The sequence below is a fragment of the Aptenodytes patagonicus genome, chromosome 3 (genome assembly GCF_965638725.1).
Source record: "Aptenodytes patagonicus chromosome 3, bAptPat1.pri.cur, whole genome shotgun sequence".
Lineage (NCBI taxonomy): Eukaryota > Metazoa > Chordata > Aves > Sphenisciformes > Spheniscidae > Aptenodytes > Aptenodytes patagonicus.
Window position 1 is genome coordinate 94208809 of NC_134951.1, and position 18644 is coordinate 94227452.

At 38.9% G+C, this 18644-nt stretch overlaps 1 protein-coding gene across 5 annotated transcripts in view; it reads right to left on the bottom strand.

The window, feature by feature from the left end:
* Positions 1–1541: 1541 nt before the first annotated feature.
* HEATR5B (HEAT repeat containing 5B) overlaps positions 1542–18644 on the bottom strand; it is a 60124-nt gene continuing 43021 nt past the window's right edge. For 4 of the 5 annotated variants that reach the window (XM_076334259.1, XM_076334262.1, XM_076334258.1 and 1 more), the window contains 7 exons: positions 17957–18084; positions 17628–17772; positions 12465–12734; positions 9984–10208; positions 7298–7449; positions 4104–4317; positions 1542–2498 (listed from right to left, as the gene is read on the bottom strand). In XM_076334259.1, coding sequence (XP_076190374.1) covers positions 2194–2498; positions 4104–4317; positions 7298–7449; positions 9984–10208; positions 12465–12734; positions 17628–17772; positions 17957–18084 — 1439 coding nt within the window. In that variant the 3' untranslated portion in view covers positions 1542–2193. Of the gene's footprint in view, positions 2499–3574; positions 3776–4103; positions 4318–7297; positions 7450–9983; positions 10209–12464; positions 12735–17627; positions 17773–17956; positions 18085–18644 lie in introns of those variants that run through there. The other variant, XM_076334263.1, reaches the window with a different exon arrangement.

Here is an 18644-nt window from a genome sequence, read left to right on the forward strand (position 1 = left end):
ATTGCTACACTTCCCTCCCCCCCCCTTTTCTGAGTTTTCAGACATCTTGTAAACTAGAGTCTAACCAAAACATAAAAGTGCCGAGATAAAAATTAAGGTAAATAAAACCCGATTATAGACAAAAAGTTTCCAACAAACATCGAAGTCATTAATTACTAGACTACCTGGGGGGGGGAGGGAATCTAAAAAAAGTTATAAAGTTATTTTCTTAGTTTTACTTGGAAAATTTGTGTTCGATTTCATACTGAAAGGGTTTCGTTAATACTTTCTCTCAAATGTTAAACAGGTTCAGAACTTCTTCTAAGCAATATAGCTTTGTAATGCTGGAAACGCTTATTAGAAAGTGATATATTTTAATCAAATTAATTCCCACTACACAAAAATGAAAAAAGTAGTGAAATTATTTTCCTCCTCATGTATGGCATATTGTTTTTACTTCTGCATGTATCTTTACTCCTGTAGGACAATGGAACAAGACTTGGAAGTTAACATCTTTATGAAAAAAACATTTGAAAGATTGGAGTATGCACCACTTGTTGTGTCCTCACTTTAGTACTAAAATATTCACTATGAAATAAAAGCTTTTCTGATTTTATGTTAAATATTTTGCACACACCAAATACAATAGGGCAAAAGAGCATCGTCTTGTCCTCCATTTTGCATAGGTACTCAAAGGGTTATGTAAGGTCTTACGGGAAAAGAGAGACTAGAGGCAAGTGACTATGCAAAAATAATGATCTACAAATATTGCAGCCAACTATTAATCATATTCAATTCTATTTACTATCCCTTTTTATATTTGGGTTGAAGCAGAAGCTTCTGAAATATGCAGTTTTTACAGAGTATCCAGAAAAACATCAGAGATGAAACTCAACAGGCTCAGCCGAGGCTTCTAGTTATGTGGCTTCCCTCTGTAAAGCAAAAAGTATAGAAGATGTCTACAGCAGCCCATAAATTCAACAGCAGTGTCAAAAAATTCATATCAGTCAGTCTTGTATACACAAGAAAATACATGGTTCTGCACTTCCGCCAATAGGAAGGGTGAGGCCTGGCAGCAGACCGACATTGGGAGTCCCTGGCTCTGCGCTATAAGGTTAGCACAGCACTTGAGCTCTAAGCTCCAAAATCTGCAGATCAGACTCACTCGGATGTGAGGGGTGCCATGTGCTTTTCAAAAAGGAAAGCCTGGTAGGGGAAGGAAAAACTGGAGGAGCCTGGCTCTCACTTGTGTTCTGCTCCCTTAATCAGTACAGGTGCAAAGCACTCAAGTAATTTGGCTCTGCAAACTTTATCAAGGACTGCAGATAAGATATATCCAGTGAGACTAAAAACTTGCAGGAAGGTTAAATACCTAGGAATCCGGACAAAGAGCAGAGCACCGAATCATCATATTCAACCAGGCAGAATAGGAAGACTGCTAACACACAGCACCTTACAAGGGCCAAAATCTACACCTACAAAAACGCAGATAGCAGGCAGTTTTCTTTATAAACTCAATTTCCAATGCATTCTTTAAAATTTATCTTAGAAGAGATAGGGAATTAGATTCTTTGCATCGTTTATTAATTTTCAAGCATGGAAAGGGATCTGAAAGAAATATACACCACATAAATAAGGACAACTCATTAAGATAGCATGCTTGATCGTTCACCTTGAGAAAGGCTGAAAATTTTCAATTCTTTGTTTTTTTCATGCAAGCTGAAATGATCTACAAGGTCTGACAATCTCCTTCCATACTTTGTTTTTAAAAGGAAAAAGTGCATACTTCTACACTTGAAATTCCCCATGGTACATGGTAAGTACTGCATAACAGTTTCCCTCTTCCCTCCGTCCCCACTCTGTTAGTGTGTTGGCACAATGGTAGGGTAACAATCACCAGATTTCAAAAACCACTCAAAGGTTTGGGGTAGCTTTTAAAAATAAATAAAACTATATAGTCAGATAGAGAATAGATTTTTTTGGTGGATAATTTATAACACAAATTCATAAATATGATCACATTCAATTTCCTAAAAATCTATACAAGTAACACCACTTCCCTTGTAATGCATGGATTTCAAGTAATTACACAAAGCTCCATTACACAGCCTTTTACATACAAATTACACAAAATTACAGACATATATGCAGTCACACATCGGGGATAATGTAATGCTTCTGACTACTTAATGGTCCAAAAATAATAAAAGTAAGTCAAAAAAAGCTAGTTTTTAGTTTAATTGTTGGGGTGGAATGTACTGTGGGTGGTGGTTGCCTGGCAGCTGCTTTTGCTTTGCTGGCCTGACTTGCTCGGACTGCAGTTTCTAGACGTGTTTTTAATTCAGGAGCAGCTCCCATTACTGTCTTGAAAGCATGTGGGTAAAGTGGACCAATGTGCATTAGATTCTGAAGTGCAAATTCGTGAAGATCCTTAGATGCTGTAGATGCAGAAGCAAAGGCATTTTCATTCAGTAAATAGGAGATCAGAGTGGGAACGAGAAGGGCAAGCAACTGGACTCCTAGAAGTGAAAGAAGAAAAAAAAAGTAATAACCGTATCAGAGAAGAAAACAAAAGAAAATTAATTTTATCAGTTGCTAGACTGATAAGGGTAATTTTGTTTTCAGAATTGACAATAAACACTGTAATTAAAAAATGATCAAATAAAAAACAACTGAAATGTAGATGGTTTCCTGTCCTTTGGTCACTCAAATCTTTCTTACCAGGATTGTATTTCAGACTTCTATTATTGTTCATCACAGTTATTTTGTTCCTGACACTTTCTTTAGAGATGCCCTTGCACCACCTCATTGCAGATCATTGATAAGAGATCGTAAGATGTAGAGTGCCTATCATATTAAAGGATTTCAAAACACTTTTCAGGCAGACAGAAACATTATTCAATTGAATCTGAATATCAGCCTCCCTGGTGAGTATAACAGAACCGCTATTAGTATGCAAGTGTTCATGAAAAAGTCAGGGACCGTTATCTGCTGTATTACTCCATTCTGGAAGACTGCAATCCAAAAACTAGCACCGCAGCTATACTTGGGCTAGCGCAGCCTAACGAGGCCACAGCCCAAAATGGCACAGGGATCAAAAGGGTTTATCTTTAGAACAAAAAAGCAGCTGAACTTAAGCAATAGGGCTAATTTTTGTATCTAGCAAGGATGCAAGTATGTCTTTGAAATGTGTAACATGTTAATTGTAAATTTTAAGCTCAAAGAACTTAAACATTAATGGTAACTCATTTATCTAAAATTTTGTAGGTTATCAGTGTATTAATGATTTTCCCCTAAAGGTTTTGACTAAATTCATACTCATGGGGTGATTGTTTCCAGCCAGCATTAGCAAAAATCAGATGTTTTGTTTCCTCCTTCGCTTCAGTTACTCTCTCATTCAGTTACATGTGTTTCAAACAACTGTGCCAGAAGCAGAACGGGGCTCAAGAAAACATACATTTAATGTTTTATCATCAATGAAGAGAAATACCAATGGGGAGTATGTTGGGGGGGAAAGGGAGGGAAACACACAAAACCAACAGTAATATTTTTACAAGGAACTTTATCAGCATTTAAAGCCAAATGTCTGCAAGTAAGTCTTTAGAAAACGCATTGTTTCAGTTAGAGAATAACTGAACTTAAAGATAAACTATAAATACTGTATTATATCTACTGAAGCAAACAGGAGGCTCCATCTACAATCAAGATATTCTGACCAGTACAATTCAATTTCTTGGGCTTTTCAGATAAACTTTGTTGAGCTGGTAGAAGCAACCTGATAGAAGTGATGAGTCTGCTAAAATAAAAGTGAACAATGGGAAAAAGTAAATTTAAATGGTGTGAACTACTCATTTTCAAACAGAAGAAAACATCACTCGCTACTGCAGTTCATGTTTAGAACTTTTTTTCCTGCAGTCACCAGAAATGCAAAGGCTACAGCATATCATACTGTACGTGCTATACAAGTCCATGTATACAAAAGTTCTAGTACTGGCATTACAAAAGCATGTTGCACAGATGTGGTTAATTTGTGACTATGCCATCAAGTTCCTAACTGCAAGATTTCTAATGTTCAATATTCTATTTTAGCATTACACATTTCTCTAGAAAAACTAAATACTTACTATTCTGCTCTTCACCAAGGGCAACCAACGTTTCAAGGACTTTAATTCCTTCCTGCACTGCTAACAGCTCCAGGTTGTTGTTTGGGCGGCTCCTTTCCACAGCTTTCAACTTCTCAACCATGATAGGGGCCAATGAATGAATATATGGAGTTGACAGGGCACGATTGGTGTGTTGGAACACAGAAAGCAGGAGTTGGTAACACTTGGCTTGAACCTAATCAAATCAAGATAAATACATTGTCCTGAAAGTTATTTGTTAACTCAGGGAATTCTAATAAACTGTTATCTATGTAGGCAAGATACACGTGATACCAAGAAAAAAAAAAAAAAGACAACTAAAGGGGAAGGAAACATACTGAATAAGAGGAAAGCAGCAACACAGCCCATCTGCTAAAATAATATTAGCCCAGTTTTCAATAAAAGGAAGGCCAGTTAGAAAGAACATGCAGGTACTAAACAGTAGTAACAATATAAACTCAGATAAAATAAAGGAATAGTTATACAAGTCAGTCACACAGGTCCACAGAGAACTACATCTTTAAGGCTCAGAACTACCAGCACTAATAGTAAATGTATCTGCAAAATCATGAAATGCTATTCCTATCTCAGAAGGGTAAAACAGCCCATAAAAATGACTCAGATCAAAGTGATCTTACTGCTCTAACATGAGCCAAGGCTGTAGCCAAAAGTGGCAGGCCTGTCCTTCCTTCCTTCTCATTCTCCATCTTGTGCTGGTAGTACCATAGGAGTATATGCGTGGCCATACAGTGAGCTGGATCACAGAACTCTCTCCTTGCCTTCCTTCTATTTTCTTCCCCCCGCCCTCCCTCTTTTCTCTGGAAAGCAGGGATTATTACAGTCAACGTTTGGGAAAATGACTCACTGATGATCTTGTTTAGACGAACTTATGAATGCATTTTATTTGGGCGTACAAAAGTCTTCCTCCAAAATCCCACACAAATAACCCAGAACTTTTGAAAAGGTAAAGCTCCGCAACAAATACAAGGGCAAAACATTGCACGTGCTTTCAAACTGCACTCAAGTCCAAACAGGATGAGTTATTGAGCACATGCTGAACAGAAACATTCTAGAGGAAGTATTATTGAACACAATGATCTGTGAGGAGATCTGGGGGTGACTGGAAATATAGATGCATAAATAAAAATATTGAATAAAAATGACAGATAATAAAAACTAATAGTAAGAAAATACAAGTTATGCAGCTCATGTCACTACTAATTCACTAGTATACAGCTGCAAGTTTTCTATACAATTCAATTTTTAAGGCCTGAAGTAATAACACTTCTTCTAATACCGTTTCTATGCTTTCTAACAGAGCTCCCCGGAAGAACGTTTTATCCTAATGCCTTACTCATCATCTTTGACCTGTTTCAACAAATTATTCCTCTATCTCTCTATTCCACTCCAAATAATTCCCTTCCCTTTCTGTCTACATTCTTTAAACTTTACTCCTTATTAGCTGTTAAGATTAGCCTTCAAAGTAAGGTGTAAGAGTCTCTTTTCTAACATGCATGCATAATTCAAGTAAGAGTTTTACGACTGCATCTGACAGCAGAATTTCATCCAAGCTTCTTTTATTCCATCTATATAATATAAATCTTTTGACTATTCTGCATTCACAGAAGTCTACAAGACCTCCTGCGAGATAAAATCAGGGCTTCTTCAAAGCGTGTAAGGCACACTCTCATGTAAAACTCACCCATTAGCATTGAGAGACAAGGGTCTCTCAACTGAGTTCCCTTGTTGGGGCAAAATGAAATTGAGCTCACCAGCCTTCTGGTTATTACTATACATGTTATCTAACCTTTCAGACTTTGCAGGTGGTAATAGTTTCAAAAATACGCCTGTGTTTCTTATGAGGCAGCGGTATTTCTTTAGAAGAGTTTTTTCCATAATCAGTTCAATGCTTTTAGTACAATCAGTATAATGCTTTTGTTCCAAACAGGTGTCTAGTTACTGATCCCAACAATGAGTGTTTTATATTTAAAAACCTAGAACGAACACACAGCAAGTATTACTGAGTATATGTTCTGCACATCAGAGAGGAGAGTGGACACAATCTGGCTGCTGTCAAAGCATTCTCTGTGAATTACAAGAATAGTGGTAAGTTCCAGCTCACTGACAGCTTTCCAGCAGGGTGGTGGGCAAAGATGTACTTCTCTCACTGTTCACGTGTTTATAAGAGCTGAGAGAGAGTACGACGTAAAAGTTTCTGCTTAATACAACTGACATTTCCATTCCCACGCTAAAATTTTAAGTAGCTTTCCACCCGAAGTCAGGCTTCAGAACCAACTGAATTTTATGTCCACGCTGGAAAACACCAGCCCTGCTGCACAGAAGCCTTATCAGTCTAAACAGGATTTTAAATGCCTCTCTGTGACCCTAACACATCAGCATTTTTTGCGTGTTTTTCTTCTCAGGAATCTCTGCAGCGCTCGCTTGTGGAAACACTATAGATTTCTCTCTTTAGCTCCCACCTGCAGATTTGTATACCCACTCAAACAAACAGCCGGAACAGTTAAGGTGAACTATACAGCGCATTAGCCTGCTTGAACAAAGTCAGTCTACAACATTTTAGTTTCCCTCTCTAGTGAGAAAATAATTTAGAAGGTAATTCATAAAGACAAACCCAAGGTCAGAAGTGAAATCAGGAGACAAATGATTCACAATCTGTAGATGTTCTGATGGTGACCACAAAATTACATTTTTGCACTCAAACTGAATTTTGTATCAACATGTAAAATAAGCACAGGTTTTGCACAAACAAATACAAAATTCATCAGAAATGTGGGCTGTAATTTTATCTACAGAAAAAGTGGCTTAGTTTGCATTATAAAAGATCAGCATTAATGTAGAAATGTCACCACTCTCTGGTAACCAACCTTTTCAATTGCTAAAATTTCACATAGCAAAGATTTTTTTCCTTTTAAAAAGCTGTAAGTCAAGAACCTGGCACAAGGCCATGAACACACATTATCTAGAAGCACTTAGTTTGGGTTGTTTTGCTCACTAAAGAGTTTCTATAATGCAGTGTTGAAAATTCTAGTTATTTTGACAAGCAGTATCTGTCTCTGAAGTAAAGGCATCACAAAGCATTCAGGATATATGGTAAATATAACACAATTAGTTTTTCTTAGCTATATCTCATTCACATTCCTATAACATGATCTTACCCAAGGATCACAGGAATTTAATGCACTTTTAAATCTGCTCATACATCCATTTTGTAAAGACTGCACTCCAATTATTTCAGTGCTTGCTGACCAAAGGAAGAGAGCAATAGCTGTAAGTATGCTTACTTCATCAAGAATAGGCTTAGAGGCTTCTGAAAAACAAAACCAAACATGCTGTTAGCCTACTCCAAAAAGGGGTTAGAATTTTTTAGTAAAAGCCAGTGAACACAGATAAACTCACAAAGAGGAAATAAATGTACTTGAAATTATTTGCAACTGCATACAAATATGCATCTAGTTACTACAAAATCACTTTATCATTATTGACTGTGACTGACAAAAAGCTGAGCAACTCTATTCTAATCGTTTTAATAAAGTAAGTCAAACTTTCTGAAATGTAAATATCAAGGAACAAACATCACCCACACTTTCTCTGAGAAAGTCATATTTTTTGTTTTCAATGTGTAAGCAAGAGAGGAAAAAAAATGTATTTTTTACATCCTTTTCCCAATAAAAATATACTTCACTTTTTTTTTTAATCTCTTCAGCTGATGCAGCAGAGTAAGAAACTGATATCCAGCATGGCAACAACTTTTACTTAACATGAGGTTTCACGTAACAGACTAGCTGATCTGACAGCTACCTTTCACCAATAAGAACGGTCTTACTTTTAACCTTTCCTGCTTTTCAGATAGTCTGTATTTGCCATTGTCAACCTTTTTTTCATTGCACAAGCTCTGTCTTCACAGATCTCATTCATGAATTTACATCAAGAAAAAAAAATATTTATATATAATTATTATAATATATATAAAGTACTGTTCTGCTGGTTTGGTAGGCCAGATTGGTTCTTTTCTCCATTGAGAGGCACAAAGAAACAGCAGATATATACTCAGCAAAAAGAAAAACAGCATGACTGCCCTATACAGATGTCAGCTAGCCACTCGATTGGCTTAGCCATGATGTGAAACCTCACTTCAAAAAAACTACTCCAAGCATTTTAACTGACAATTCTTTAAAAAAAAATTAAAGTTTAAATTTGTTTAAATTTTATTGAATTAAAAGACTTGAAGCGTATGCAGTAGACCTTGCTTAGATTCTTGTGTGTGTGATGAGTCCCACTCCACAGAAGATTGGAAAGAAAAAGGAAAACATACACTTTTGCAAGGAACCAACAAAGATTTCTGAAGTCTGCAAAAAAGCCTAAAGCCAGTAATGTTTCTGGAAAGAGGGACTGGGAAATCTTTACAGTAACAAAAGGCTGGAAAACAAGAGCTAATTTGACAAATCAAATTATAAGTTTGACTTGGTTAACACAAATCTACTGATCCTTCGCCTTCAGACATTTTCAGGATTGTTTGCAATTACCTACTCGCTCCCTATCTCTCACATGAGTAACTCCATTCAAGCCTCTCTTCAGTCTCTATAAATGGCTCCGTGGGATGTAATGGGATGTTTTCTGGCTGAACTACCATTATGCAAATGACAAATCTTTGTGTCTCTCTTTTGCTAACTATGCAGCTGAGACTGTACATCTTTTTTGCTTTTCGAAGGGCTAGGCAAAGTACGAATGTGAACCAAGAGAAGTAGCCTGCAGTTCTCTACAGAGACACAGTAGACATCCTGCTGGTGGGTAACATTTTTTTGGCAGGGGTAGGATTTTTCCTCACCACTGAAAGTTTGTAACAGTATTGTGAATATCCTGCTCCACTATGAACCTTGCCACAATTATCCCTTGCTGTCTTTACACTCATTCACTTTAACACTCACTGTCATTAAGACTACGAATCGTGTCAGCAAACACTTAAAAGATACACTGATTGCCATTTTTCCTGAGGTTTAATTCAAGGTGTCGAATCCATGTACGGTACTGAACAATTACAGTTTCAGGAAAGAGATCAGTTCCTCTACAAACACTGTTTTGGCAACTAAAATCTCCTTTCCTTTAAGCTAGCAGGTATTCTGTGGAAAGAGGAAAGGAACGGTGGAAATGATAGTTTGCTCAGGCCTTGCCAACATGTCTAGAGTTGCCAGTAGTCACAGAAATTGAGGCACAGTCCAGGAAGTAAAGTGAATTCAGCTTGGAACTCCTTTAGATTTTACTTGTGAGACATTCAGCAGCTGTCAGGAAGACTGATGGATATCAGAAGGTAGATTTCCAAGTTTCAGAAACAAGTCACTAGCTGAAACTATGAAGACTGGTAAGGTCAGCCTGAGGAAAAACTAAAGAATGAAATAATCACATCATAATGGGATTCAAAATGGAAGAGGAAAGTCTGAACTAGTACAGAAAAATAGCCTATGGAAAGGACCTGAGAGGGGGGGGGCTGCAAGATGAGTTGCAAAAGGCAAAATTTCTAACAGGAGGTTATGATCAATATTGTCAAAGAAAACAGACCAACAAGGACAAATCTGGGATAGGAACTCCTGAGATGTAACTGTATTTTCTTAAAGCCAAGGCTGTGCTTGTCTTCAACACAGCCTATTAAGTAACTCTAATTAGTTATGCTGTATGCACTCAGGTCTTTCTCCCATTTCAATTTTGCAAGCAATTCATCACCACTTTTAATCCCCAACCCTCAGACATGAAGCCTTAAATTATAGGCAGATAGAATACTTGCCTTTTCATTACAGCAAAACCTAGTCCTCTTTATTTTTAACTCTCCTGCACTGGGGAACCACTTACCAGGTTGAGAGTATTCCAAGATAGATGCCAGAGTGCTGCGGATAAGACCTGTCCATTGTTTCTGAGTTTCATCAGTCTTAACTGTTGGAAGAGTAACAATAGTTTTTATCCCTTGAAGGGCTGCACTGACTGGAGGTGGGACCTGATTATCTGCTGATTTTACTGCCGTTTCTTTCAATACTCTTGTAATCAGAAATAGGATAGTGGGTAAGATTGTCATACATCCTAAAAAAAAAAAAAAGAATTTCTGAAGTTAATTCCAACAAGTGTCATAGATAACCTCTTTAGCTTTCCCAATATGGATACATATAGCTAGAGACAAAGGAGACACCAAGATAAACTGCAATTCAGGTAATAAGGGATATGTGCCATTCAATACTTTATCACCAAATTCATTCATTCATCAGTATTAACTGAACTGTATCATAACACAAGTCATACAAGCCAACACTTAAAACACTGCTGTCAATTCAGGATGATTCAGCTATTAAAAGTTTTGCCCTACATGGCATGTGATACATGGTATGTATCATATTGAACAAATCCAGATTGTTAAATATCTTAAAACAGGATCTGCATATTGCTAGGGTCCTATACAATAAACAACAACAATAAGAGGTCTGGAAACAGGTATCCAAACCAAGTTATGGCACTTTCCAAGGAAGCTGGTGTGTGGTACAAGCCCCAAAAGCAAAGTAAGGAGTTATCTGGGTGTCTCACATCCTGGGCAAAAGCTGCAGCCATCTGGCTACTCTACAAAGGGGACAAAATGGTCCTCCTCCTACTGCATTGCTTTTCTGAAGAAATCAACACCTATCTATATGTTTTGTGCAGCCAGTCCTACAGATGCAAGTTAGGCATACTCAAGAAATATTAGTCGAATAACAGATAACCTGACTTTAGACACATAGGAACTTTATTAGAAGGAGTTTCAATAACACCTGTAGACTTTAAGCCTCTGTAGGACTAAAAGAAGGGTGCTATTGGGCTTAGGCATGTAATACCAATCTATAGCTCACTTCCAACAGTCAAGTCTCTTTCCATATCTTTTCTATGCCTCATTTTCCCACATCTGTGGAAACACAAATCCTGCCATTTTCCTACTTCTGGGAATGCTGTGAGGGTAAATACACAAAGTAGAACAATTACGACTGGAAGGGACTGCTGGAGGTCATCTAGTCCAACCCCCTTTTCAAAGTAGCAGTTCCTCTAGATCAGATTGCCCAGGATCTTGTCCAATGGAGACTGCAAGATGCTCACGTTTTAAAGAAAAAGGAAGAAATATAAAAAACCCACTTAATCACAGAAAGTGATGAATTCTCTTTGTTCAGTTTCCCTTACACCCAAAGGCTCAATTAACACAAATGTTTGTGCATGTACTATCTCCCCCTCCCTACAGCTATCAGCTGGCTACATCTTCTGGATGAGAAAAAAACCAAAGTCTAGCAGTCTCTGTAGACTAACAATAGTTTCTGAGCTACTTTCACTGGTCACTTGCCAAATGCTGGGAGTCACGCCTTCACTCCAGTCAACACAGAAATAGTACTGTTACTCTTTTTGCCCACCTTCCCCCGCCCCCCCCCCCAAAAAAAAAAAAGGGAGAAAGGAAAAAGAACAAGGAATCAAATAAACACAGTGCAGGACTCCAGATCAGCTCAAAATCTACTGTTTTTTAAAGAACTGTAAGACACAAATTGTCTGTTTGAAGACAGCCGATGTTGTGTTCTGAGCATGACTTTGTCCAAATATGTTCTTTACCATGCATCTCATTACGGGACCAAACTCTAAAATGTCAGTGTGTGAAACTTCCCAGAGATCCACAAGACAACTCTTAAGCAATTTGTTCTCTGAAAAGCAAAACTCAAAGAGCACAGCTTCGTCAAAGAGCACAGCTTCCCATGCAATTGTGTCCTTTAGCCCTGAACTCCACTCAGTGGAATTACCCTAGTTTACACATATTCTTTGTGACAGTCTCCCTGGGCAGAAGAAAGCTCCATTTAGTTTACAGTCACATTTGGGATGACTGACAGCCAACGGCTGCAAAATGAAGTGTACCACAGCTGAATTGTGCTGTTTTTTCCTTAGTAGGATTCTCTTTTCATCCAGCTGCTGCTTTTCATGAACTTCTCAGGAATTTAATTATCTCTATGTTCTTTTACAATATGATTAAAATTGGCCAAAAGGTTTCAAAATCATGAAAAAAGGAAGGGAAAAAACCAGCAATAAAATCATAGTGATATAGAGCTCATTTCCTCAGCAAACTTGCAGCAAACATGCAAATTCAAAATAAAATAATTTCCTTTACGTTGCTCACTGGAAAAGCCTGAATTCTTCATTTATTTTGGAACCTAAACATACTTTTCAATAGATGACCCTTAAAGTATCCCGTAAAAATATATTTACAGTTTGCTTTTAGCATCATATGCTCACTACGCTTCCCCTATGGTAATCACTCATACGTATTTTGTTACAATACCTTACCTGCTGGAGAACACAGAGAAGGCAGGTCAGACAGTATAGTAACAGTGGCAGCCACAAGACGAGCGCTTTCCTCAGAGAGGTGGGATTTGGCAGCAATGTGACTTGGAGAATCTGACACTTTTGAACTCAGATGGGGCATGTGCCGTACTAGGATAAACATGAGTAATTCCATGGCTGCAAAGACTAGAGATTTTCCAGGCACAAGACTACCAGTCTCACCTCCCTCTCCTAAAGCAAGAGGATTTTCTTTTTCCTCAATATCATCTTCATCTGAAAAAAGGAAAGAAATGTCTGAGGAGACAATTAAGAAAGATCCCATACCAAAGATTACATGAAACACTCTTTAAAAAAAAAAATTAAAAATCAAGAAGAAAAAGTTGCTTCAACAGTAAGATATGACAAACATGGCTCATATCAAACTAAATGTTTTACTTAGAATGACTTAAAGGGGTTGAAAATGCTTTAAGTATTGTGATTGCAACAATACTTATTAAAAATCCATCCAGAACTAGGAAAAAAAAATAGCAATACTTACACAAAATAAAAATGCAGTAATTATTTTGCTTCTTCTAAAACTGATTGTAAAATTAACAGTCATGACTGCCAAATAAATAGGCATGACAGTATTTTTTTAATTTAATGGCTATTAACTAAATGTTCCACCCTGACAAAATTTTATTTCAGCCTAAATTGATTATGAAATAAGAGAAAAGAAAAGCACTGTAGGATTCTATGTCTGAGTTCATGATTTCAGTGCATTCAGTTCAAAAAGTCTGTCTTTTGAATGGCAGCTTGGCCAGCTGCAGTCTTTCCTTCTCCCATTAAACAGCAACAGAGATTCAGTAAGTCAAAGCTGGCCTGAACTACCCCTATGGAGCTCCTATGAATTTAAATGATTGCTAGTGTTATCACATTCACTGATTTGAAAAATGCAACTTACTGGGCCTATTCCAGTAAACAATTCCATTAATTCATATGAAGGAACAGAGCTTGCATTTTTAGCTGTGCTGGTTCCTCAAGTTCCAGCAAAATCCTCTCTCTTTTTTTATGTGGAAAATGGGCAAAAGCTAACAGTTGTTTTTTTTCTCAACAGTATATTATACCAGACTAAGATGGTAGTTTTTCTTAGTAAGAGAATATTCTTTGGGTTTTACTTTATTTCTTTCAGGTAAAAGAAAACATGGCAGACCTAACCTAACCAGGTATCAATGAACTATTTGCCAGATTGCCACTTGGAAACTAATTTACCTGGCAAAGATGGAAACAGTACATCCAATGTGAGATTTTTAAAGAAATGGTAAAGGGATGATTGAACAGGGAGATGCTCTGTTAAAAGGAAGAGGTTACTAACAGTACCTCAGAAAGCAGCTTTCAGACTCATGCTAATACCCTTCTCAAGGATGTTCTTACATAAAGTAGAAATAAATTAACAGAATATGCTGATGAAAAGCCTAGGCAAAACATCAGAAGCTGAAATATCATACCAGAAGAAGCGGGGATAAAAGAAGAAAGAATGAACTTTACTAAAGCTCAATAAAGGCCAAATAGAGGAACAGGATTTAGGTATATCAACTCATCAGAGAACCTCAGAAAAATTTAAGTTGAAAGGGACCTCCATAAGTCATCCAAGTCCAATCTCCTGTTCAAAACAGGGCCAACTTGAGGTTGGCAGGTTGCTCAGGGCTGGTCCAGTTTTGAATATCTCCAAGCGTGGAGATGCCACAACATCCCTGGGCACCTGTTCTACTGCTTCACCACTCCTGTGGTGACAAATTTTTTTCCTTGTATCCCATCTGGCTTTCCGTTGCTGCAACTTGTGTCTATCGCCTCTTGTCCTTCCACCTTTCAGAAGAGTCTGGATTGATCTCTTTAAATCCCCTTTAAGAAGGGGGATTGCTATTCTACCCTGTATTAACCCTCTCTTCCGCAGACTAAACAAGTTCAGCTCGCTCAGCCTCTCCTCACGTGTCACATACTTCACTTCCCTAAGCAGCTTAGTGGACCTCCACTGGACTTCCTTGAGTTTGTCAACATCTCTCTTATTCAGGAAGGGACAACAAAACTAGACACTGCTCCAGATGCACTTTCATACGCTCAAGTTGAAAGGAAAATCATATCCCTTAATCTACTGGTCATGCTTTTCTAATGCAGCCCAGTAACAGAGTCTCGAGCATTGCATAGGCACACCACAGATTCACATTCAACTTGTCATCTCGCAGATCTGCTATCCAGTCTGTCAGCCACCCAGCCGATACCAATGCACACGGTTATTCCATCCCAAATGCAGGATTTTGCATTTGTCTTTGCTGAACTTCAGCAGGTTCTCAGTCCTGCAGCTCGAGATTCCCCTGAAAGGCAGCACCGCCCTCCAGTGTATCCACCACTTGCACAATTTGGTATCATCCACAAATTTGCTGAGGGTGCATTCTGTCCTGTCAGCCAGGTTGTTAATGACAATGTTTAACAGTAGCAGACCCAATACTGAACTCTAAGGAACACCAGTTGCAACCAGCTGCCAGTTAGACCTGAATCACCGAACTCCATTCAGGCACAGCAGTCCAGCCAGCCTCCTACTTTTCACTCCACATCTCTCCAATTTGACAATGATACTATAGTGTACTGGGTCAAAAGCCTTGCAAAAGTCAAGGTCAACAATATCCACCACTCCCACTTCATCCAAAGCCAGTTATTTCACCACAGAGGGTGATTAGGCATTATTTGTCCTTGGTAAGTCTGTGCTCACTATTTCAAATCACATTCTTCTACTTCATGTACTTGGAAGTGGTTTCCAAGGGAATTTACTCCAAAATCTTTCAACACACACAAGTAGGCTTACATAGTATCCCAAATCCTGCCTCACATCTTTACTTATTGGAAGTTAGACGTAGCATCTACTTTTTGCCATTCATTGGAAAGCTTTCCTGAGCACCACAGCTTTTCAAAGATGACTGCAGCAGCCTTAGCATGTCATCAGCCAGCTCCCTCAGATGCATCCCATCTGGTCCCAGGGTATGTCCAGCTTTTAACTAAGAGGTCCCTGCCCTGATGCTCATTTACTGTAGGTAGCAATTCTCTCCCCTAAACTTGCTCACTGGACACAGAGACACAGGAGGACTAAGCAAAGAAGATAATAGTGCCTCAGGTTTTCCCCCGACATGTTTTGTCATTAGATCACCCAATCCATTCAGCAGCAGATCCAAATTTCTTGGTCTTTTTGCTGCCAACATACCTATAAAAGCCCTTCTTGTCACACTTGACATTCATCACCACTCTCAGCTCCAGCCAAATCGTGGCTTTCCTAATTCCACTCCTCCACACCTGAGCAGACATCTTCAGTAGTCTTCCTGGGCAATTTGCCCCCACTTCCACCATCCATACACTTCCTTGTCACATTTGAGCTCCCGTTCAGCCAAGTCAGCCTCCTGCCACGCCTGTTTTGTATCCTGCACTTTTGGATGAGCTATTTTCTGTCACCGAAGATGAGCCATCTCTCTTTCCTTTGCCCTTCTGGGAAGCTTACCACAAGATCTCACCTGCAAGCTCCCTGCACAAGCCCAAGTCTGCTAAACCAGGCCAAAACTTTTGCTCTACTACTTGCTTTCTTCATTTCCCTCAGGATCATGAACTCCACTATCTCATGGCTGCTACAGCCACAGCTACCATTAACCTTCATAACCATTTCTTCTGTGTTAGTGAGGAGCGGATCCACTGAGCACCTCCCTTATTTGGACTGTCCAGCATCCAGACTGAAAAAAAAAAACCTGTGCCTCATACGCTTCTGAAAGTTTCAGATTGTTAGTATCCTGCAGCGTTGCTCTTCCAGCACATGTCTAGATGGTAAAAGTCTCTCATGAGACTCCCATAGCTTGTGATTCGAAGGATTCTTCCAGCTGGTTTAATATGGCTTCACCCACCTCCTCTTCTTGATTAGGCAGTCTGTGGCAAACAAGAGAGTTCCCGACTGGTATCACCCTTTGCTTCCTCTTAGTGGTATCAGTTCTGACCTGTCAAAGAGGGATGGCTGGCTCAGATACCTACCCTGACAGCTTGTTCCTCTTCTCCTCTTCCCAAATCTCTATAGCGTTCTCCAACTGGTGTCTGGAGATAAAGCCTTTTCTTGCTGGAAGTCACAATCTTGCAGCCTCCACCTTTGTGGGAGTCCCATCCTCCAGGGCCATATTCCAGCATAGCCTATGGCTGTCCCTCCTTCCATGGCACATGGGGCTTGGGCTCCCACACCTGCAGGATCTCTGTGAAGAATACGTCATTCTTCCATTTGCCTTTCTTGACACTACACAGTCTGCTCACCTTCACACACATTTCCTTCACATCTCACAGGTGAGACCAATGTCACCTCCAGCCCTGGCTGCACAGACAAGCACATCAGGACTTTCAGCTGAATTTCAAGCCAGGTCATTAGACCTCTGATGTGCCAGAGGTCATTGTTCCTCAGTCTGCAGACTGTGTCTTGCTGTATGTCACTGCCATCATTATGCTGACTCGAGCAGTCTTGTGCAGTCTTGAGCAGCACTTCCGGCCTGCGTAAGCAGGCCTTTGCATGCCAACTGCCTTGCTCCTGTTTGCACACCCTGTTCCCAGAGCTCCTGGTTGCTGACACACCCGGAACGTCAGTGAAGTAAGAACCCAGATGCAAGTCTGCTCCACCTTCCTGGCAAGATCTTCTGGGCAGGCAACTTTTCACACTGGTTCCAGTAGCAGTTCACTCACCTCCTGAATGCCAGTTGTGCCAGGGACGCACCACAAGACCCTACATTGGGGGCTGAACTATTAAACTTCAGAAAAAAGGTAAATGAAGTGCTAGGAGGCAGTCAATAGAGGAACATTAGTGAAACTGAGCAAGGCATTAGTAAGACCTTAAGTGGTGTGCTGGGTATAATTTTCATCACTCATATTCAAGAAAAATGAATGAAAACCATGACATGAAAAGAATAACCGCTAGAATGATCAGAGGAAGAAAAACCACATCTTACAAGAGTTAAGAAATCAGCAGCTAAGATCATGAATACATCAAAAGTGTCTGTGGAATACACAGCCTTTTCCTCCTCACTTTAACCATACTCTAATCTATTTGAGTTCCTTTCCCAATACGAAAACCTGTTGCTTATTTACTCTGCAAAGCAAGCCGTGTTTTCAAAATCTTACTTAGGGTGTTCCTTTTTTCCTGCAAATAATCTTGAGCTGCTCTTACTATCTGCTGGACAACTCCTGTGACCAGTAGCTGGACTGAAGGAGGATCCCAGGTCAGGAGGAGTCGGTGAAGCACACTCAAGAGTTCAACACCAAGGAGCTACAGTAAAACAAAATACATATTAAAAAAATTAATTAGGACATAACAATTCCTAATTGTTATGTCTTGCTTATGATGAGCAAGTGCTTTTCTCATGCAAAAATAATTACAGCTTTTGTAATCATCACAGTTGAAAGACCAAGACCTAGAAAAAGCTGATTGTTATAACATGCTCATACAGTACCTGATCCTCTGCAATATGGATCCTGGCACAAGGGGAATCCAATAAAGTATGAAGTGCTTGTAAACAAGATGTAACATGCTCAACAGGCTCTTCAGGTCGTGGGGAACACAGAAACTGTATACTAACACCTGAAAAGAGCAATAATTAAAAACAATGTTCACATCATCATAAAATCAAGTTTTCTTTTTTAAATTTATTTGTAAGTATAGCATGTTTTTAACAACTTCAGAAAGATACGTTTTTCTCAATTCTTCTTCCTTTAAAGGAAAAGAGGGTTTATGTATTAGAAATAGCAGAATTGTACTCGCTTTCTCTTGTGCATCATGTCTTCCCCAAAATTTGGCAGGAAAAATAATAAACCATGACAGCAAGCAACTTAGATTACTGAATGGAAATCCACACTTTGTTCTAAAGATCTGTAAGTCAGATTTCTGAATCCTTCAATTGTAAACTGAGTTTTATTTTATTGAAATCTTTTAAATGTAAAGATAACTGAGATGAAGTTAAGCCTCAAAAATTATGCAATATTCATATTATACATATGGCACTTAATTCTGGTTTTAAATATCTGTGTATCCCAGCAAACTGTTGGCGTTCCTCAGAATAAGTGATCACATCCACCTCTTAAAGCTGTTAGATAACAATAAAGGGAAACAGTGAGCACTACTCACAGCTGAAAAACTGATGC